Source organism: Rana temporaria, chromosome 4, assembly GCF_905171775.1.
Source record: "Rana temporaria chromosome 4, aRanTem1.1, whole genome shotgun sequence".
In the NCBI taxonomy this organism is placed as follows: Eukaryota; Metazoa; Chordata; class Amphibia; order Anura; family Ranidae; genus Rana; species Rana temporaria.
In genome coordinates, this window is record NC_053492.1 from 466292781 (window position 1) to 466316254 (window position 23474).

The 23474-nt window shown below is 48.9% G+C and overlaps 1 protein-coding gene across 4 annotated transcripts in view; it reads left to right on the forward strand.

The window, feature by feature from the left end:
* The window catches only part of PLCB4 (phospholipase C beta 4), a 477241-nt gene that overhangs the window by 300514 nt on the left and 153253 nt on the right, over nt 1-23474 (forward strand). For all 4 annotated transcript variants that reach the window (XM_040351702.1, XM_040351705.1, XM_040351703.1 and 1 more), the window contains 4 exons: nt 5511-5590; nt 17694-17747; nt 20429-20510; nt 21553-21653. In XM_040351702.1, coding sequence (XP_040207636.1) covers nt 5511-5590; nt 17694-17747; nt 20429-20510; nt 21553-21653 — 317 coding nt within the window. The remainder of the gene's footprint in view (nt 1-5510; nt 5591-17693; nt 17748-20428; nt 20511-21552; nt 21654-23474) is intronic.

Consider the following 23474-nt stretch of genomic DNA (forward strand, 5'->3'; position numbering starts at 1 on the left):
ACCATTCCTAGCCAGACCTGTGCTGGCTGTCCTGACCTCAGCTTGTCTGCCGATTACCACGCCTGTACCTCCTCCTATGACCTTGACTCCTTTTACCATTTTGCCTGTGCTGCCTGTCCTCACCTCAACTTCTTTCATGACCACCACAACTGTGCTTCCTGTTCTGACCTCATCTTGCCTCTGACCACTGCACCTGTAGTGCCTGCCCTCACCTCAGCTTCCCTTATGCCGATTACATCAGTGCTGTCTGCCTTACCAGTTTGTCTTCTGACCATCGCACTTGTGCTGCCTACCCTTACCTCAGCTTACTTTCTATTCATCTCACATTTACTGCCTGTCCTTATTTTAGCTTCTTTTCTGACCACAGCACCTGTATTCTCTGCTATAACCTTTGTTTTTCCTATTGCCACCTCACCTGTGCTGCCTGCTCTTGACCCAGCTTCTCTTCTAACTAGCAGACTTGTGCTGCCTGTCCTGACCTTAGCTTGTCTGCTGATTAGCATGCCTGTACTTTCTGCTGTGACCTCGACTTGCCCGCTTACCATGTTGCCCGTGCTTACTTCCCCTACCTCAGTTTCTCTTATGATCACCAACACACTTGTGCTGCCTGTTTTGACCTCAGCTTGTCTTTTGACCATTGCACCTGTACTGCCTGCCCTCACCATAGCTTCCCTTATGGCCACAACACCTGTGCTGTCTGTCCTGACCTCAGTTTGTCCTTTGAGCAACATACATGTGCTGTGTGCCCTCACTTCAGCTTACTATCTAACCACCTCACATGTACTGCCTGTCCCAACCTTAGATTATTTTCTGACCACAGCATCTGTACTCTCTGCTATGACTTATTACCACCTCAGCTGTGCTGAATGCTTTCACCTCAGCTTATCTTCTGACCACTGCACCTGCGCTGATTCGCTTGACCTCTTTTGAGCACCTCACCTCTACCTGTCTTGACCTCAGCTACATCTTCTGAGTATCTCACCTCTACTACCTGTCCTGACCTCAGCTACATCTTCTGAGCACCTCACCTCTACTACCTGTCCTGAGCTCAGCTACGTCTTCTGAGCACCTCACCTCTACTACCTGTCCTGAGCTCAGCTACGTCTTCTGAGCACCTCACCTCTACTACATGTCCTGATCTCAGCTACATCTTCTGAGCACCTCACCTCTACTACCTGTCCTGACCTCAGCTACATCTTCTGAGCACCTCACCTCTACTACCTGTCCTGACCTCAGCTACATCTTCTGAGCACCTCACCTATACTACCTGTCCTGACCTCAGCTACATCTTCTGAGCACCTCACCTCTACTACCTGTCCTGACCTCAGCTACATCTTCTGAGCACCTCACCTCTACTACCTGTCCTGACCTCAGCTACTTCTTCTGAACACCTCACCTATACTACCTGTCCTGATCTCAGCTACATCTTTTGAGCACCTCACCTGTACTACCTGTCCTGACCTCAGCTACATCTTCTGAGCACCTCACCTCTACTACCTGTCCTGACCTCAGCTACATCTTCTGAGCACCTCACCTCTACTACTTGTCCTGACCTCAGCTACATCTTCTGAGCACCTCACCTCTACTACCTGTCCTGAGCTCAGCTACATCTTCTGAGCTCCTCACCTCTACTACTTGTCCTGACCTCAGCTACATCTTCTGAGCACCTCACCTCGGCTACATCTTCTGAGCACCTCACCTCTACTACCTGTCCAGACCTCAGTTACATCTTCTGAGCACCTCACCTCTACTACCTGTCCAGACCTCAGCTACATCTTCTGAGCACCTCACCTCTACTACCTGTCCAGACCTCAGCTACATCTTCTGAGCACCTCACCTCTACTACCTGTCCTGAGCTCAGCTACGTCTTCTGAGCACCTCACCTCTACTACATGTCCTGATCTCAGCTACGTCTTTTGAGCACCTCACCTCTACTACCTGTCCTGACCTCAGCTACGTCTTCTGAGCACCTCACCTCTACTACTTATCCTGACCTCAGCTACATCTTCTGAGTACCTCACCTCTTCTACCTGTCCTGAGCTCAGCTACATCTTCTGAGCACCTCACCTCTACTACCTGTCCTGACCTCAGCTACGTCTTCTGAGCACCTCACCTCTACTACCTATCCTGACCCCAGCTACTTCTTCTGAACACCTCACCTATACTACCTGTCCTGAGCTCAGCTACATCTTCTGAGCACCTCACCTCCTACTACCTGTCCTGACCTCAGCTTGTTTTCTGACCACCGCACCTGTGGAGCCTGCCCTCACTGCAGCTTCTCTTCCTACCGCAGCATTTGTACTGCCTACCCTAACTTACGATGGTCTTTGACCACTGTATCTGTACTTTGTGCCGTGTTGTTGCTGTGATGTTATTTTTGCTGATTATTGAGCCTTTACTGCTTGCCCTGTCCTTTAGTTTCTTATATTTTAAAACCTGCCTCTAATGCAAGAAGTGTGGCATTTCCCCTCAGATCTTTCCCAGGCTTCTGCCCCAAAAACAAGGAACTTGAGCTTTTTGCGATCTTTGATTATCATTACGATCATTGATTTATATTAGCGCTGAATATTTTGTGTTCCAATTGCACACCTGTCCATGAAAGAACTAATGAAGAACTCATCCAAGCTGGGGTAAGCACTTCTACGGAGTAGGGGAAGATGTCTCTCTACTCCAGCAGAAGAAAGGCTATTTTGCCAGGTTTTTCCCATTTTTTTTTCTTCTGCCCACCAGTTCTTTATGTGGCACTCATACAGGCGAATATTATTTTCCATTATTCATATTACAGTTTTTCTTGCCATACCTCATTGCTCTGGAATTTTTAGTGTCTGAGTGTTTTGTTGATGATTACATGAAATGTTATTAAATGCTTTTATTAATAGAAAGTGCAGAATGTGTTTTATTGAAGCAGCCAGTCACTGATCCTATATGAGTTTATGTGGCCAGACAAATAAATGCAGATGTGATTGATTTTTGAGGTTACTTCACATGACTTTTCTCTGCATGCAATATTTGTGTCTGCTACACTCCTTGCTGACAACAGTGGAAAACAAAATATTAAAGTGGTAATAAACCCAGAAACAAACATTTTTTATTAATTGCAGCTTACAAATCCGTAAATGTGGTGTCTGCATTCGTTTTCTTTTTTAAGTCTTTTATTATTATTATTATTTTATTTGATTATTTATTTATTTATTCATGTTATTCGAGTCTCCCTTACATCGGGTTCCCCATCAGTTCCCTCCTACATTGAGTTCCCCTTCAGAGTCCCCATTTACTTCAGGGTTCCTATCAGGTTCCCCCATTACATCAGGATTACCATCAAAGTCCCCCCTTACATCAGAGTTCCCACCTTACACAGGGATGGACTGGCCATTGGGACTACCGGGAGTTTCCCGGTAGGCCAATGGCTCAGTGGGCCGGCTTCAGTGACAGCAGACCACCCCCCCCCACTCCGCTCCTCTGTCTATCCCTCCCTGCAGCGTTCACCTCCTCTCCCTCCCTGCAGTGCTCACCTGGGGGGGAACAGAGAAGCAGGGGAAGGACCAGAGGAGCAGGGGGGACGACAGAGGAGCATGGGGGGTACCAGAAGGAGCACAGGGGAGGGGACAGACAGCTGACTAAACAGCTATGGCCTGGGAGTTTCTCACTTCTGCCTAATCTTGTCCCATTAGGTGGGGGGGGCACCAAACAGATTCTTTGCCCCGGGTGTAATAATGTCTAGCTTCCCCGCTGGTACTGCCTATAAGAGTAACAGTACCAGCAATTCTACTCTAATAAAGTAGAACAGCTAGTGGCTAGTGAAGGAGGAGAGGGGGTGCGGGTGGCTGGGGGGCGGGAGGTGTCCGGCCGCCATGGGAGAGACCTGTCAAAGTGGGCCAGTCTGGATGAAGTCCAGGGCCAAATTTTTGTCCCAGTCCAGCCCTGACCTTACATCAGGGTTCCCATCAGATTCCTCCCTTACATCTGGGTTCCCATCAGAGTCCCCTTTTACATCCGAGTTCCCCCTTACATCAGGGTTCCCACCTTACATCACGGGTACCATCAGATTCTTCCCTTCCCATCAGAGTCACCTTTTACATCCGAGTTCCCCCTTAAATCAGGGTTCCTGTCAGATTCCCCCATTACATCAGGATTACTATCAGAGTCCCCCATTACATCAGGATTACTATCAGAGTCCCCCATTACATCAGAATTACTATCAGAGTCCCCCATTACATCAGGATTACTATCAGAGTCCCCCATTACATCAGGATTTCCATCAGAGCCCCCCATTACATCAGGGTTCCCATCAGATTCCCCCCACCCCCATACATTATGGTTCAAATCAGATTCTCCCCTTACATTAGGGTTCCCATCAGATTCCCCCCCCCCCCTGCATTATCGTTCCCATCAGATAATCCCCTTACATCAGGGTTCCCATCAAATCCCTCCCCCCTTACATAAGGGTTCCCATCAGATTTCCCCCCTTACATCAGGATTCCCATCAGAGTCCCCCTTTAAATCAGGGATCCCATCAGAGTCATCCCTTACTTCTGAGCCCCCCACCAGGGCTTCTATCAGGTCCCCATCTTACATTAGTGTGCCCATCAGTTTCTCCCCTTACATTAGGGTTCCCATCAGATTTCCCCCCTTACATCAGAGTTCCCATCAGATTGCCCCCCTACATCAGGGTTCCCTTCAAATTCCCCCCTTACATTAGGGTTCTCATCAGATGTCCCCCCTTACATCAGAGTTCCCATCATATCCCCCATTACATCAGATTCAAATCACATTCTCCCCCTTACATTAGAGTTCCCATCAGATTTCCCCATTACATCAGTGTTCCCATCAAGTCCCCCTTACATCTGAGTCCCCCCTTACATCAGGGTTCCCATCAGATCCCCCCCTTACATCAGTTTCCATCATCTCCCCCATTACATCAGGATTCCCATCAGATTCTCCCCCTTACATTAGGGTTCCAATCAGATTATCACTCCTACATCAGAGTTTCCATCAGATTCCCCCTTTACATCAGTGTCCCCATCAAGTCCCCCTTACATCTGAGTCCCCCCTTACATCAGGGTTCCCATCAGATTCCCCCTTACATCCGGTTTCTCATCAGACTCCCCCCTTACATCCGTGTTCCCATCAGATTCCTACCTTACATGAGTCCCTCCTTACATCAGGGTCACCATGAGAGTCGCCCCACCTTACGTTAGAATCCCCTTATACATGGGGATTCATACATAGATACATCTCACTTTGTTGCGTTGGGAATTTTCTGGTGTTTGTGTGACAAATAATGGCGTAGCGTCTGGCACAGAAGCGCGTTGTTTCTGCTCATCGCTTTTATATGTTATACTTCTGTCCTGAGAATTTGGTTATTTTGGAGGAAAGCGAAGGAGTAACAGCTGAATGTAAACCAGCATTTTAATTGTAATATAATCTGTAAATGTGTTGCCTTTGTTGCTCAGTATGTCTTCAATGGAGTGATTTTCCTTATCTGTATTGTGTGTTTGTCTGTCTTCCAGCAATGGGTAGAAGGGCTAAGATCTATCACGCATAACTTTAGAGCCAACAACGTCAGTCCAATGACATGTCTCAAAAAACAGTAAGTGTCTTCCATGTGTCTTCTGTTTGTTTTCTATAGAACTGTATGTCAATCACATTGTCTGCTGTTATAATTATACACCCTTTGCGATATTTTGTGGGGTCTGGATTACTAGCCAGCCATGTCTTTGTAAAAGAAACGCAGCCTATTGTCAATGAACAAACAAAAAATGCCCATACATTTTGGTATAAAAAAAAATTTCTTTGGTTTACCGCCAACATGAACGTGTCCCACAACAAGGTTTAACCACTTCCATACACCTTCCCGCCCAAGCCAATTTTCAGCTTTCAGCACTGTCGCACTTTGAATGGCAATTGCGCGGTCATGCTACACTGTACCCAAACAAAATTGGCGTCCTTTTTTCCCCACAAATAGAGCTTTCTTTTGGTGGTATTTGATCACCTCTGCGATTTTTTTTTTTTGTGCAACAACTAAAAAAAGACTGGAAATTTTGAAAAAAAAATTACGTTTTTATTTTTTTCTGTAAATTTTTTTGTAAATAAGTAAGTTTTCTCTTTCAATTATGGGCACTGATATGGCGGCACTGATGGGCACAGATGAGATGGCACTGATGGACATCGATGAGGTAGTACTGACGGGCACAGATGAGGTGGCACTAATTGGCGGCGCTGGTATGCGGCACTGATGGGCGCTGATATGCGGCACTGATGGGCACTCATAGGCGGCACTGATGGGCACATGGGCGGCACTGATGGGCACACATGGGCGGCACTGATGGGCACTCATGGGTGGCACTGATGGGCACTGTGGGGTGGCACAGATGGGCACTGTGGGGTGGCACTGATGGACACTGTGGGGCGGCACTGATGGACACTGTGGGGCGGCACTGATGGACACTGTGGGGCGGCACTGTTTTCCTTTTGTTGCCAGTCAGTGCCCATTTGTGGGCACTGATTGGCATCTTTATATTTTTTTTTTACTTTTTTTTTTTTTTTTTTACTTTTTTTTTAGACTTTTTTTTTGCCCCGTTTTTTTTTCTTCCTGCCCTTCCCTGGTGGTCCAGGGTGGGCTTCCCTGGTGGTCCATGTTTCGATCCGAGGGGGGGCTGCGCTGATAAACAATCAGCGCGACCCCCCCCTGTCAGGAGAGCCGCCGATTGGCTCTCCTCTACTCGCGTCTGTCAGACGCGAGTGAGGAAGAGCCATCAACGGCTCTTCCTGTTTACATCGTGATCAGCCGTGGTTTGACACGGCTGTTCACGTGGTAAAGAGTCTCCGTGAGAGACTCTTTACCGAGATCGGTGTTGCGGGGTGTCAGACTGACACCCCGCAACAACGATCGCCGCGATGCGTGCCCCCGGGGGAATCCTGACGTCCGGTCAGGATTCTACAACCACTTTGCCGACGTCAATTTGTCATTGGCGGGCGGCAAGTGGTTAAAGTCCCCCCCAATTAGACCAGCAGCATCTCATCAGCCAAACAGCGCACAGCTCTCTCACCACTGTGCAGGGCCGCCATCACAGCTTCAGGCATGGCCCCCCTGGAGCAGAGAACCGGGGGGAGGGGGGGGGTGCCTCTACAAAATAAATAATAAATAAAAAAAAAATTATAAAAAAAAAGGGGGGTAGCCATCCGGGCACCTGGGGGCCCTGGGGACCTCTGGGCCCTTTAATAAAAATAAACCTCTTGGCCTCTTTAATAAAAAAAAATACATTTATAAAAAATACATAAAAAAAGGGGGGTTGCCATCCGGGGCCCTGGGGACCTCTGGGCCCTTTAATAAAAATAAACCTCTGGGCCCTTTAATAAAAAAAAAAACATTTATAAAAAATACATAAAAAAAGGGGGGGTTGCCATCCGGGGCCCTGGGGACCTCTGGGCCTTTTAATAAAAAAAATATATATATATAAACAAAAATAAAAAAATAAACATTTATAAAAAAAAAGGGGGGGGTTGCCACATGGGGCCCTGGGGACCTCTAAGCCCTTTAATAAAAAAAAATGTATATATATGAAAAAAAAAAGGGGGGGTTGCCATCCGGGGGCCCTGGGGACCTCTGTGCCCTTTAATAATAATAATATATATATATATATATAAAATATATAATTTTTTTTTTTAAATAAATAAATAAAGGGGGGTTGCCATCCAGGGCCCTGGGGGCCTCCGGGCCCCTGGAGACCTCTGGACACCTAAAAAAATGTTTTTTTTTTTTTTTAAAGGGGGTTGCCATCCGGGCCCCTGGGGACCCCCCGGGCCCCTTACAGGTGTACTGCCTGTACCCCCCTGATTGCGGCCCTGCCACTGTGTCCTGTACCACACAGCACTTAATGGACACATACTGGCTAATTTATGTCCCTCTTATACCTGTCTCAAGGGTACGTGGGCCCGGGTACTGCCCTGGGGGACATGTATCAATGCCAATTTTATTTTTTTAAATGACAGTGATTTTTATGATGCTTTAAGTAAAAAAAAAAAAGAAAAAATCCTTTAAATATAGTGCCTGGGGGGGTCCCCTTAGTCTGTCTGTAAAGTGGCGCATCTGTAGCATGGATGGAACCTGCTGCAGCAATAATGAAATTTCTAAAGAAAATAAAAAACAAGTCTAATCACATTTAAATTGACTCGCGGTTGCAATTACCAGCTGGCATTATAAAAAAAGAAAAGAAAAAACTTGTGTGTGCCCCCTTCCCCCCCGTCCATACCAGATGCACAGATCCCGGATCCTGGCCCCCCCTACATTGTACCCCTACCCATTCACCAAAAAAAGTCTAAAAAATAAATAACAATGCTACATAAGTCCTAAAAAATGAATAAAAAAAACAATGGCCCAAAAATAAAAAAAGCTCTGCCTGTGACAATGACTGACCGCCGAATGCCAGTGGGAAGCCCATTGACAGCTGATGACTCATCCGTTGTTAAGGATGAGGCGGCCGGCTTCCTGGCCCTGCTCCTTAACAACAATTGACTGTGCGTTTGGCGGGTGAACATCCCACCAAACGCACAGAAAGTTTGGGTGTCCTGAGAACACCCTAATGGGCAAAGTTCAGGCTGAATGTTTTCTCGACCTGGACCGTTCGCCCAACACTACTCATTGACTGATGTCTTTTAGCTGTCTTTATACTCCCAGCTCACCTCTACTACCTGTCCTGACCTCAGCAACATCTTCTGAGCACCTCACCTCTACTACCTGTCCTGACCTCAGCAACATCTTCTGAGCACCTCACCTCTTCTACATGTCCTGACCTCAGCTACATCTTCTGAGCACCTCACCTCTACTACCTGTCCTGACCTCAGCTACATCTTCTGAGCACCTCACCTCTACTACCTGTCCTGACCTCAGCTACATCTTCTGAGCACCTCACCTCTACTACCTGTCCTGACCTCAGCTACATCTTCTGAGCACCTCACCTCTACTACCTGTCCTGACCTCAGCTACATCTTCTGAGCACCTCACATCTACTACCTGTCCTGACCTCAGCTACATCTTCTGAGCACCTCACCTCTACTACCTGTCCTGACCGCAGCTACATCTTCTGAGCACCTCACCTCTACTACCTGTCCTGACCTCAGCTAAATCTTCTGAGCACCTCACCCTATACTACCTGTCCTGACCTCAGCTACATCTTCTGAGCACCTCACCTCTACTACCTGTCCTGACCTCAGCTAAATCTTCTGAGCACCTCACCCTATACTACCTGTCCTGACCTCAGCTACATCTTCTGAGCACCTCACCTCTACTACCTGGCCTGACCTCAGCTACATCTTCTGAGCACCTCACCTCTACTACCTGTCCTGACCTCAGCTACATCTTCTGAGCACCTTGCCTCTTCTTTCTCTTCCTTCCTTCCTTTCTTTCTTTCGAGAAGTGACTAACTGTAACAGGAGTCACTTTGAGCGGTGGGCCATGGGCCCCCCGCCCAAAGTGACTCCTGTCACAGTTAGTCACTTCTCTGAAGAAAGAAAGAAAAGAGGTTGGGAAACCCTTGTTTCAGCCCCCCATGCACCTTCTATGTCTAAGTCCCCCTGTGCCTATTTAGGGGCACAGGGGGACCGAGAACCCCAGTCTGATCTGTACTAGTCAGACTCACTGTACAACCACACTGGAATTTTGTGTGTGTGTGTGTGTATATATATATATATATATATATATATATATATATATATATACAGGGTTTGACAAATTTGCTTGGAATCTAGGAGCCAGCTAAAAAAGTTAGGAGCCAGAAAACGCACCCCGTCCCGACGAGCTTGCGCGCAGAAGCTAAAATCATACGTTAGCAGCGCCCTCATATGTAAACGGTGTTCAAACCACACATGTGAGGTATCGCCGCGATTGGTAGAGCGAGAGCAATAATTCTAGTCCTAGACCTCCTTTGTAACTCAAAACATGCAACCTGTAGATTTTTTTAAACGTCGCCTATGAAGATTTTAAAGGGTTACAGTTTGTCGGCATTCCACGAGCGGACGCAATTTTGAAGCGTGACATGTTGGGTATGAATTTACTCGGTGTAACATTATCTTTCATAATATTAAAAGAAATGGGGATAACTTTACTGTTGTCTTATTTTTTAATTAAAAAAGTGTAATTTTTTTCCAAAAAAGTGCGCTTGTAAGACCGCTGCGCAAATACGGCGTGACAGAAAGTATTGCAACGATCGCCATTTTATTCTGTAGGGTGTTAGGATAAAAAATATATAATGTTTGGGGGTTCTAATTAGAGGGAAGAAGATGGCAGTGAAAATAGTGAAAAATGACATTAGAATTGCTGTTTAACTTGTAATGCTTAACTTGTAATACCAACGGCCACCACCAGATGGCGCCAGCTTACACATCTGGTGGTAATAACTTGTAATACCAACGGCCACCACCAGATGGCGCCAGCTCACACAAGGAAGAGCTGGGGACTTCACAAGATGTTTTTTATTTTTTTTTGCCCACCTTCCAAGCCAAGTCGCCGGGAGGCTATTTCTAGTCGCCATGGCGACCTGGCGACCGTGATTTTTTCGAGCCCTGGATATATATATGTATTGTATATTGACTCATACTGTTGTGTACTCTTTGCTGGGTTGTTTGGGGTGTGGCTGTATTCCATACCTGATTTAACCCAGTAAATGGCGCACCACCATGTTTTGGCTCATGTGTACACGTGCTGAACTGTCAAATTGGGTGGTACTAGTGGTGGTGGAGGGGGGCCTGCATTTCGGGGGGCTGAAGTTCCTCTTTCAGTTTGTCCTCCTTGATCAAACGGTCTTTTTTCTCTTCTTTAGTTCTTCTTTCTTTCTTTCTACATGGACGTGACTAACCCATTTAATAAAACATTTTATTTTTATTATACTCTGTTTATCATTTTATGTTTTTAGTTGGCATCCTGCGTATTTAACCTCTTGCCTTCCATGCAGCACATATGTGCAGCAGCAACAAGGTGGTCTTTAACGTCTACACGCCGCCGCACAAATATGTCACTGGGCGGCCGCTGTTTCTGTGCTGGGAGCACGCTCGTTGCTCTCAGTCCCCACTAACTATCAGTAGCCAGCAGAGCTGGCTCGCAATCATGTGACCACTGTGAGAGCCAATCACAGTGTTTCACATGATCGCCGATCCTTAATGCCCCCCTCCCCCGTGGGCAGGACCGTTTGAAGGAATTTGGGGGCCCCAAGCAAAATGGACATAGAGGCCCCCCAACCCCCCCTGCACGCACACAAAGCCTACAGGAACCGGTGGGCGGCCTCCTACTGGCGGCTCTGGACTGTGAGGGAGGGAGGAGGAGGGGAGAGGGAGGAGGAGGGGAGAGGGAGCCAGGCAGGACACACTCGTGTATTTAGGTTTTGTGCTGCCCTAGGCCTGGTGAAACTCGCGCACCCCTTCCTTTTTAAGACTCGTCCTGTCATTTTCATGGGATGAGGACAGAGGGACAGGGTGGGAGGGGGACAAGGTGGGATGAGCACAGGGGGACAGGGTGGGGTGAGCATAGGGGGACAGGGTGGGATGAGCACAGGGGGACAGGGTGGGATGAGCACAGGGGGACAGGGTGGGGTGAGCACAGGGGGACAGGGTGGGATGAGCACAGGGGGACAGGGTGGGATGAGCACAGGGTGGGATGGGGACAGGGTGGGATGAGCACAGGGTGGGATGGGACAGGGTGGGATGAGCACAGGGTGGGATGGGGACAGGGTGGGATGAGGACAGGGTGGGATGAGGACAGGGTGGGATGGGGACAGGGTGGGATGAGGACAGGGTGGGATGGGGACAGGGTGGGATGGGGACAGGGTGGGATGAGCACAGGGTGGGATGGGGACAGGGTGGGATGAGGACAGGGTGGGATGGGGACAGGGTGGGATGGGGACAGGGTGGGATGAGCACAGGGTGGGATGGGGACAGGGTGGGATGAGCACAGGGTGGGATGGGGACAGGGTGGGATGAGCACAGGGTGGGATGGGGACAGGGTGGGATGGGGACAGGGTGGGATGAGGACAGGGTGGGATGGGGACAGGGTGGGATGGGGACAGGGTGGGATGAGCACAGGGTGGGATGGGGACAGGGTGGGATGAGGACAGGGTGGGATGGGGACAGGGTGGGAAGGGGACAGGGTGGGATGAGGACAGGGTGGGATGGGGACAGGGTGGGATGAGGACAGGGTGGGATGGGCACAGGGTGGGATGGGCACAGGGGAACAGAGCATCTTAATTTGGGGGGGTACAGGGTGGGATGGGGACAGGGTGGGATGAGCACAGGGTGGGATGAGGACAGGGTGGGATGGGGACAGGGTGGGATGAGCACAGGGTGGGATGGGGACAGGGTGGGATGAGCACAGGGTGGGATGGGGACAGTGTGGGATGGGGACAGGGTGGGATGAGGACAGGGTGGGATGGGGACAGGGTGGGATGGGGACAGGGTGGGATGAGCACAGGGTGGGATGGGGACAGGGTGGGAAGGGGACAGGGTGGGATGAGGACAGGGTGGGATGGGCACAGGGTGGGATGGGGACAGGGTGGGATGGGCACAGGGTGGGATGGGCACAGGGGAACAGAGCATCTTAATTGGGGGGGGGGGTAGAGGGTGGTATGGGGATATGTGCTGGGGAGTGATTTGAGAGGGAAGATGATATGTGCTAGTGGGGGGGGGGGGAATCGGACCCCCCCCCCCCCACACACACACACACACTAGCACATATCATCTTCCCTCTCAAATCAGTCCCCAGCACATATCACCATACCACCCTCTCATCTCCCATCACTTCAATAGTTCACCTCGAATCTGCTTAAGGGGGGCCCCTTACCTCCTGCTTACTGTGCAGCACTCGTGTCTCTCCTCGGCTCCTCCTCCTGGCTGTGTACACATTGAGCCATGAGGGGGGGAGGAGCCGAAGTGTGACTGTAATGTATTGCAGTCAGTGGAGAGAGAGGGACGGCTGCACTGTCCCCCCCCCCGCGAGCCCCCCTCCTCCCGCACGGAGAGCCGCACAGCTGAATCCTGAAGTTTAGTGCAACTGCACGCTTCGGCACTGAACTCCAGGATTCAGCTGTGCGGCTCTCCGTGCGGGAGGAGGGGGGCTCGCGGGGAGCCTGTGAACATAGCAGCAGGCAGACAGGCGAGCCAGCTTGGGGGCCCCCCTCTAGCTCGGGGCCCCAAGCAATTGCTTGCCTTGCCTGTCCTGTTGCGACGGGCCTGCCCGTGGGTGTACATACACTATCATAGGCTGGACAGGACGGGGTTAATAATAAAAAAATAAAAATAAAACAGCTCTCTTCTTTTGAACACTAAATTTATTCTTCAGTTGAATTTTTGAGCTCAGTGAAAAACAGATGTTTTTCTTTTGCTGGTTGTGTTCAGCGGTAGCGGCGGCCGTACATATTTTCCCAGCGCTCCCATGGCCCGGCTCTCCCAGATTTCCCATACGGTCGCTCCATGTGATTTCTTGGTGTGAGTTGTGATAGACTTGGTTCTGGAAGGGCCACAGGGGCCCCCGGGGAAAGGCGACTGAGCTTCACAGCCAACTGTCCTTTAATTCTTATCTGATGAAGTCCAACGGAAGCATAGAATAAAAGAGGATCCCCCAACAGTTCTACGCACCGCCTACATTTAGCTCTGGAGTCTCCAAACTTTTGAGTCCGAGGGCCACATTGTATCAGCTTTATAAATGCTGGAATAGAATATAAATTAATCAATAGGTTTGACTTTTTTTTTGTAATCAGATTTGCTTCACAACAGAGAAAAAAACGTTACAAAAAATATTAAAGTCCCCATTAGAGTCCCTTCTTAAATTAGGTTCCATGTGAGAGTCCCCCTTACACTGGTGTCTCAATCAGAGTCCCCCTTACATCGCAGGCCCCATTAGAGTCCCCCCTACATCGCAGGCCCCATTAGAGTCCCCCCTTACATCGCAGGCCCCATCAGAGTCCCCCCTTACATCGCAGGCCCCATCAGAGTCCCCCCTTACATCAATCGCAGGCCCCATTAGAGTCCCCCTTACATCGCAGGCCCCATCAGAGTCCCCCCTTACATCGCAGGCCCCATTAGAGTCCCCCTTACATCACAGGCCCCATCAGAGTCCCCCCTTACATTGCAGGCCCCATTAGAGTCCCCCTTACATCACAGGCCCGATCAGAGTTGGCCCTTACATCGTGGACACCATCGGATCCCCCCCATACAACGCAGGCTCCATCAGAGCCCCCCTTACATCAGGGACACCATCAGATCCTGCCTCCCCTTACATCACAGTCCCCATCAGACTCCCATCTTACATCAGGGATACCATCAGACCCCCCCCCTTTCCCCCTTATATCACAGTCCCCTCAGATTTCTCTTTTACATCACAGTTCCACCTTCACATCAGCTACCCCATGAGAGTCCCACCTTACATCAGGGATCCCATCATACCTCTCCTTACATCACAGCCCCCTCAGATTTCCCTATTGCATCATAGTTCCCCTCAGAATCCCCCCTTTATATCACAGTCCCCATCAAAGTCCCTTCCTTACATCAGCGACCCCATGAGAGTCCCCTCCCTTACATCAGTCCCTCCTTACACCAGTGTCTTCACTAGAGTCCCCCTTACATCAGTGACTCCATCAGGCTCCCCTCTTACATCAGGAACCTCATCAGACCACCCCCCTTACATCACAGTCCCCTCAGAGTCCCCCCTTACATCACAGTCCCCTCAGAGTCCCCCTTACATCACAGTCCCCTAAGGCCTAGTACACACGAGAGGATCGATCCGCGGAAATGGTCCGGAGGTCCGTTTCCGCAGATAAATCCTCTGGCGGATTTTGATCTCATGGTTGTACTAACCATGAGATCAAAATCCCCGCGGAATTCCCTCCGCGGTGACGTGTCGCGCCGTCGCCGCGATGATGACGCAGCGACATGCGCTACGCTGTAATATAAGGACTTCCACACATGCGTCGAATCATTACGACGCATGCGAGGGATGGATTCAGACGGATTGATCCGGTGAGTCTGTACAGACCATCGGATCAATCCGCTGGACTGGATTCCAGCGGATCGATTTCTTAGCATGTTAAGAAATTTTGATCCGCTGGAAATCCATTGCGGGGAAAAATATCCGCGGAAAAATATCCGCTGGATCGTACACACCAGGGGATCTATCCGCTGAAACCGGTCCGCGGATAAATTCCAGCGGATAGATCCTCTCGTGTGTACGGGGCCTTAGAGTCCCCCTTACATCACAGTCCCCTTAGAGTCCCCCATTACATCACAGTCCCCTCAGAGTCCCCCTTACATCACAATCCCCTCAGAGGCCCCCCTTACATCACAGTCCTCATGAGAGTCCCCTGTTACTTCAGGGACCCTATCACAGTCCCCCCTTACACCAGTATCTACATCAGAATCCACTTTTATTAGTGTCCCCATCAGACCTGTACTGAGACCATGGAGGGGGGGGGAGAGGATAGCAACTGATCTGAGCCCTCAGTTTGCCGCTGACCCTAGCTGCAGGCCAAAGGCATAGCTAGAAACATAAGGCCCCCGATGCAAGAAATCATGAAAGGCCCCCCTGGCCCCCAACCGGGGCCCTTCCCACTGATTCCCGGGGCTCTTTTCTCCCATTGTGGTACCCTTCATTATATCCTGTGGTGGGCCACCTACCTGCAGTCTTGGGGTCTCCCCTTGGTGATAGAATGCCAGAGCCCTGTTGCAAGTGCAACCTTTGCACCCACGGGAGTTCCGCCACTGGTGTCAGTAGTTCTTTATTTTTGTTGTTGTTTAATCTTTTTATTATTTTTACCATTTTATTTTATTTATATATTTTTGATTTAAAAAAAATATTTCTGACATATTTTTAAGGACCCCGTTGGGGGCTTTGGTGAAATATCCAGGGTCTAAACTGACCCCCTGATGTCTGATTTTTGAGACAGAGAAAGGGTCTGAGAACAGATTCCTCAGTCTCTTTCCTTGAAGCCTCAGCTGCACAGAAGAAATGAACAGGAATCGATACCCTCTATTTCTCTCCTGCAGCTGCAGAATGTCTACTGGAGGAGGAGAAGCGGGCATTCAGCGGCTACATGGAGGGATCGGTTCCTCTACATGCCTCCACCCTCCTATCCAGGTGTACTGTGGGCTGCACGGGCCCCCCTGGAGCATGGGGCCGGGTCGCAGTACATATGCCTTTGCTGAAGGCAGATACTTGGATGGGGCCATCTTGGATTAAAAACCTCCTTCCCTTATCCAGAAAACTGAAGATGGGTCAGGGTGGGTCTTCCAGCATGACAATGACCCAAAACATACCATCAAGGCAACAAAGGAGTGGCTCAAGAAGAAGCACTGTAGGGTCATGGAGTGGCCTAGCCAGTCTCCAGACCTTAATCCCGTAGACAATTTATGGAGGGAACTGAAACTTCGAGTTTCCAAGTGACAGCCAAGAAACCTTAAGGATTTAGAGAAGATCTGTAAAGAAGAGTGGAGACCAAAATCCCTCCTGAGATGTGTGGAGACCTGGGGGTAGATTCAGATTGGTTAGCAGATCTTTAGATCCACATAATCTATCTGATTTATGATCCGCCGGCGCAAATTTTAGAGGCTAGTGCTGTATTCAGAAAGCACTTACCTCAAAACTTGCGGCGGCGTATCGTAAATCCCCTGGTGGAATTAAAATTCCGCGGCTAGGGGGCGGCTACAATTTAAATCAGGCGCGTCCCCGCGCCGATCCAACAGCGCAAAGCACCCACCCCCCCATGTTGAGGGCATGCGGCCTTGTACGGCTCAGGAGGGGGGGCGCTCGCTTGTCCCCACCCCCTTTCCTGACCGGCTGGGCTGGTGCTCAGATAAGGGTCTGGTATGGATTTTGGGTGGACCCCACGCCGTTTTTTCAGAGTGGGGGTTCCCCTTAAAATCCATACCAGACCTAAGGGCCCGGTATGCTCATAAAGGGGGAACCCATGCCGTTTTTTAAAAATTGGCGTGGAGTTTCCCCCTAATTATTGGGGGATCAAAGTCGCGTCCCTGCTCATTAAAGTCGTACTTCAAGTTTTGGTGGCAAAGTCGGATCCACAGTTGATGACTGTCTTGTTAAAATCGTGACCGCGAATCGTGGCAAATTCGCGGTAAGATCGCACGACTTTGAAGTCGCATAAGTGTGAAAGGGGCTTAAGACGGACAATGGGGCATTATTTTTCTCTCAATGATGTCGGGACCCTTTCTACTCCCAATGGCCACAGTCCGGCTCCCTCAAATCTGAAGGACAGTAAACCAGCCCTTTGTTTAGAAAGTTTGGAGACCCCTGCTGTAGATAAAGGGTATGGACTTTGTTATACAACTTATAAATTGATACAATAGAAATTTAATAATTTATAATAGATTCAGGAAAAGCCTGCATTATGACTAATATATCAATTTGATGATCATAGTAAATTAGATTTTTTTTTCCTATGATAATCAGCTCCATCTAGTGGCCATAATGCAGTATTTTCCTGATTCACGCTATTCTTTATAAATTAATAACATTTGACCTGGGAAGAAAATAGCCTAATTATGTAAAATGTTGCCCACTATTTGCACAGAACCATACACACAATTATATCCCTTTTCACATATGAGTGCTTATTAATAATAATTAAAGAAAATAAAAATGCAGCCATTTGTTATATTACATTATATGTGTATTTTATAATATATGATTTTTTTTTCAGCTGGATGAAACTTATGTTCCTCACCAACATCAATGGAAAAATCCCAGTTCGAAGGTAAGACGTGAATTCAGCGGGTCGGGGGCAGACATTGCATGGGTAGCTTCTGTTTCCAGACCATTGACTTGCCGGCCAGATCCCTCCGACAAACATTAGTTGCCTATGACTAGGCATGATGGGAACTGTAGTTCCTGAACAACTGGAGGGCCAAAGTTTGGAGACCCCTGATCTAGGCATGATGGGAACTGTAGTTCCTGAACAACTGGAGGGTCAAAGTTTGGAGACCCCTGGTCTAGGCATGATGGGAACTGTAGTTCCTGAATAACTGGAGGGCAAAAGTTTGGAGACCCCTGGTCAAGGCATGATGGGAACTGTAGTTCCTGAACAACTGAAGGGCCAAAGTTTGGAGACCTCTGATCTAGGCATGATGGGAACTGTAGTTCCTGAACAACTGAAGAGTCAAAGTTTGGAGACCCCTGGACTAGGCATGATGGGAACTGTAGTTCCTGAACAACTGGAGGGTCAAAGTTTGGAGACCCCTGGACTAGGCATGATGGGAACTGTAGTTCCTGAACAACTGGAGGGCCAAAGTTTGGAGACCCCTGGTCTAGGCATGATGGGAACTGTTGTTCCTGAACAACTGGAGGGCCAAAGTTTAGAGACCCCTGGTCAAGGCATGATGGGGACTGTAGTTCCTGAACAACTGGAGGGCCAAAGTTTGGAGACCCCTGGTCTAGGCATGATGGGAACTGTAGTTCCTGAACAACTGAAGAGTAAATGTTTGGAGACCCCTGATCTAAACATGATGGGAACTGTAGTTCCTGAACAACTGGAGGGCCAAAGTTTGGAGACCCCTGGTCTAGGCATGATGGGAACTGTAGTTCCTGAACAACTGAAGGGCCACAGTTTGGAGACCCCTGGTCTAGGCATGATGGGAACTGGTAGTTCCTGAACAACTGAAGGGCCAAAGTTTGGAGACCCTTGGTCTAGGCATGATGGGAACTGTAGTTCCTGAACAACTGGAGGGCCAAAGTTTAGAGACCACTGGTCTAGGCATGATGGGAACTGTAGTTCCTGAACAACTGGAGGGCCAAAGTTTGGAGACCCCTGGTCTAAACATGATGGGAACTGTAGTTCCTGAACAACTGGAGGGCCAAAGTTTAGAGACCCCTGGTCTAGGCATGATGGGAACTGTAGTTCCTGAACAACTGAAGAGTAAAAGTTTGGAGACCCCTGGTCTAGGCATGATGGGAACTGTAGTTCCTGAACAACTGAAGGGCAAAAGTTTGGAGACCCCTGATCTAGGCATGATGGGAACTGTAGTTCCTGAACAACTGGAGGGTCAAAGTTTGGAGACCCCTGGTCTAGGCATGATGGGAACTGTAGTTCCTGAACAACTGGAGGGACAAAGTTTGGAGACCCCTGGTCTAGGCATGATGGGAACTGTAGTTCCTGAACAACTGGAGGGCCAAAGTTTGGAGACCCCTGGTCTAGGCATGATAGGAACTGTAGTTCCTGAACAACTGAAGGGCCAAAGTTTAGAGACCCCTGGAGGGCCAAAGTTTGGAGACCCCTGGTCTAGGCATGATGGGAACTGTAGTTCCTGAACAACTGAAAGGCCAAGTTTGGAGACCCCTGGTCAAGGCATGATGGGAACTGTAGTTCCTGAACAACTGGAGGGCCAAAGTTTGGAGACCCCTGGTCAAAGCATGATGGGAACTGTAGTTCCTGAACAACTGGAGACCAAAGTTTGGAGACCCCTGGTCTAGGCATGATGGGAACTGTAGTTCCTGAACAACTGGAGGGCCAAAGTTTGGAGACCCCTGGTCTAGGCATGATGGGAACTGTAGTTCCTGAACAACTGGAGGGCCAAAGTTTGGAGACCCATGGTCTAAACATGATGGGAACTGTAGTTCCTGAACAACTGGAGGGCCAAAGTTTGGAGACCCCTGGTCTAGGCATGATGGGAACTGTAGTTCCTGAACAACTGGAGGGCCAAAGTTTGGAGACCCCTGGTCTAGGCATGATGGGAACTGTAGTTCCTGAACAACTGGAGGGCCAAAGTTTGGAGACCCCTGGTCTAGGCATGATGGGAACTGTAGTTCCTGAACAACTGGAGGGCCAAAGTTTGGAGACCCATGGTCTAGGCATGATGGGAACTGTAGTTCCTGAACAACTGAAGGGCCAAAGTTTGGAGACCCCTGGTCTAGGCATGATGGGAACTGTAGTTCCTGAACAACTGGAGGGTCAAAGTTTGGAGACCCCTGGTCCAAACATGATGGGAACTGTAGTTCCTGAACAACTGAAGAGTAAAAGTTTGGAGACCCCTGGTCTAGGCATGATGGGAACTGCAGTTCCTGAAAAGCTTGTAAGACCGCTGCGCAAATACGGTGTGACAAAAAGTATTGCAATGACCGCCATTTTATTCTCTAGGGTGTTAGAAAAAAAAATGTATAATGTTTGGGGGTTCTAAGTAATTTTCTAGGAAAAAAAAGTGTTTTTTACTTGTAAACACCAAGTCTGAAAAAGAGGCTCGGTCTTTAAGTGGTTAACATGCACTGTTTGCTCTAAACAAACGGAAGTGGGGGGGGGGGGGGGAGAGGTAGAGAACTAATGAAGGGCTTTACAAGGAGGCAGAGAAACACTATAATTTTATGTGTTCATTCATCTTCTATGCTATATGAACTATCCCTTAGCATGCATCCTGTAACATCTCTTATCTTTCCCCTCCCCCCCAGTATCACACGGACATTTGCATCAGGAAGGACGGAAAAAGGCATCTTTCAAGCGCTGAAAGAATTAGGTTTTCCGAGTGGAAAGGTGCGTATTTTTCTGGCGGTAGGCCTATGTCTTCTCCGATTTGCCGGGCGCCGTATTTTTGCGGGAGATAAAAAAAAAATTTAAGAAGTTGGTCGGTCATACTATCCCTCTGCATCTGTCCAATAGAAAGTAAAGTACAGAATTCCCCGCTGCTCCTCGCCAGCCGAGGGGAACAACGGAATCTATTTCTAGGAATTCATTCTAAACCAAAAAATAAAGGGGCAGATCCACGTACCTGCGCACAATAATACGACGGGCGCAGCGTACCTAAGATACACTACGCCGCCGTAACTTTTTTTTTTTCGAATCCTCAAAGAATTTGCGCCGTAAGTTACGGCAGCGTAGTGTATTTTTGGTGGCGTAAGGGCGGGCCATTCAAATCTCTGTGATGGGGGCGTGTTTTATGTAAATACGTCGTGACCCGATGTAAACAACGTTTTTTTTTAGGGATTTGCGTAGAATGACGTCACCGTCGGAAGCATTGGCTTGTTCCGGGTTAATTTCGAGCATGCGCACTGGGATACCCCCACGGACGGCGCATGCTCGAAATTAACCCGGAACAAGCCAATGCTTCCGACGGTGACGTCTTTCCACGCAAATCCCTATTCGCGAACGACTTACGCAAACGACGTAAAAATTTCAAATTTCTACGCGGGAACGACGGCAATACTTAACATTGAGTATGCCTCATAACAGTAGCTTTAACTATACGCCGGAAAAAGCCGAACGCAAACGACGTAAAAAAATGCGCCGGCCGGACGTACGTTCGTGGATCACCGTAACTAGCTAATTTGCATACTCGACGCGGAATTCGACGGAAACGCCACCTAGCGGCCGCAGAAAAATTGCAGCTAAGATGTACGCCTGTCGGATCTAGCCGAGATGCCGTCGTATCTTGTTTTGAAGATACAAAACAAAGATACGAAGCGCAAAATTTGAAATTACGCGGCGTATCAAGAGATACGCCGGCGTAATACTTTTGTGGATCTGCCCCAAAATCTTTTCTGGTGAAGTGAGTTTTTCATTTCTTTCTGTTTTGCAGAATGAGGACATCGAACACTCGACTTTTACATTCGATAAATTTTATGAGCTTACACAGAAGATTTGTCCTCGAACTGACATAGAAGAGCTTTTCAAAACAATGTAAGTTGGATCCTTTTATCCTGGTATAGAACTGTTGTCAGGACCTGGATCACCTGCTGGTGGCGCTCTGCTTACCAGAGTGGAAGGTTGTAGTTCCGGTGTCCACCAGCGGGTGTCTCCCAATAAGCCCCCCGCAGACCCCAACAACCAACGGCCAGGGTTGTCGGGAAGGGGCCCTTGTCCTCACCAACATGGGGGCAAGGTGCTTTGGGGTGGGGGGTGTAGGCCCCCCCCTGCCCCAAAGCACCCACCCCCCATGTTGAGGGCATGCGGCCTTGTACGGCTCAGGAGGGGGGGGGGCGCTCGCTTGTCCCAACCCCTTTCCTGACCAGCTGGGCTGGTGCTTGGATAAGGGTCTGGTATGGATTTTGGGTGGACCCCACGCCGTTTTTTTCGGAGTGGGGGTTCCCCTTAAAATCCATAGTTCCAGATCCCAATAATCAGTCTCCACCTGATGCTGGCTGCTGGGAGACACCCGCTGGTGGACAATTGAACTACAACCTTCCCGCTGTGGGAAGCACAGCGCCACCAGCAAGTTGATCCAGAATCTGAGAACTCTATATACTTTGGGGTCTGTTTATGGAACATTTGTTGCACAAATGTCAGAAGCATTGCTGGCTGAATGAAATATCACCGTCATGCCATACTTTAATGTATTTTTCTATGTCGTATTGAACTGCATTAGGAAAAAATTTTTTTGGTAGTATGCTAACATCTAGTGGCAGTTTCTACCCCCTACAACTTGTGATTTTGGTTACTTCCTCTGTTCTCCCCTCCTGTTTAGTTCTAGTTAACCCTTTACCCAGTGACGGCTACAGCATGGACAGCTAGTTCTGGGACGCTGTCATATGCCTCTGATATTGTTTTCTGAATTGAGACGATGACGACAATGCCGCCTTTTTGCCACTGGATGGAGCTAATGATACAGGGTTTAATCTCTGAGAAAGTGTACTGTGACATTTTGTTCAAAAATGCTTCTGACATTATGTCAGGTCACCTGTGGCCAGGTGACAAGTGCACCCCCCGTTGGGGTCAGGGATGCACCATAGGGTAGTGAACCCCATAGCCAACTGCTGCTATCAGAGCGGAAGCGTGAACCCAAGATCACCCAGGGCTAAGACCCAGCTTTGAAATGGAGAAGCTCTCGCACTATTGGTGCTATAAACCTAGAGGGCACTGCTGCGGTCACCTGAAGTCTGTCCTGGCCAGAAAAAGAAAGTGAATGAAAATAGGTGATAGTGACTGCGCTGTGTGACCCATCAAATGCAGCCACTGTGCCATCAATTGTCAGATTGGGTATTGCTTTTAGTGGCCATCCCGCCCACGTGGTGAGCCTTTCTTTGTTTTTACCCTAGGTCACGCTCCGCAGAGAGAGAGGGGAAGCAGCAAGCAGGACAAATGGTAGTGATGGGTAAGTCGAGGTCAGGGCAACAGGCAGACAAGGGTAACCGAGGGACAGGCAAAAGGTCAAGGGCACAGGCAAACAGGAGAAGTCAGGGACGAGCCAAAAACGGTACACAGGAAGGTAATCGTGGCACACTGCAGGAACTTAAGCAAACAACACTGTTGAACAGCACTGCAGACCTGTAGTGCAACAGTTAATATAGACTTCCTGGGATGGCCTGGGTGGGGCCATACATGAAGAAGAAGTGATAAAAAGGGAACCAGAACAGAGTCAGGCCTCTAATGAGCAGATGGAAACAGGTAAGCTGCCAGACTTTATTGCATATCCATGACACATTATTATTATTATTATTATTATTATTATTATTATTATACAGGATTTATATAGTGCCAATAGCACTATACAACATGAGGGTG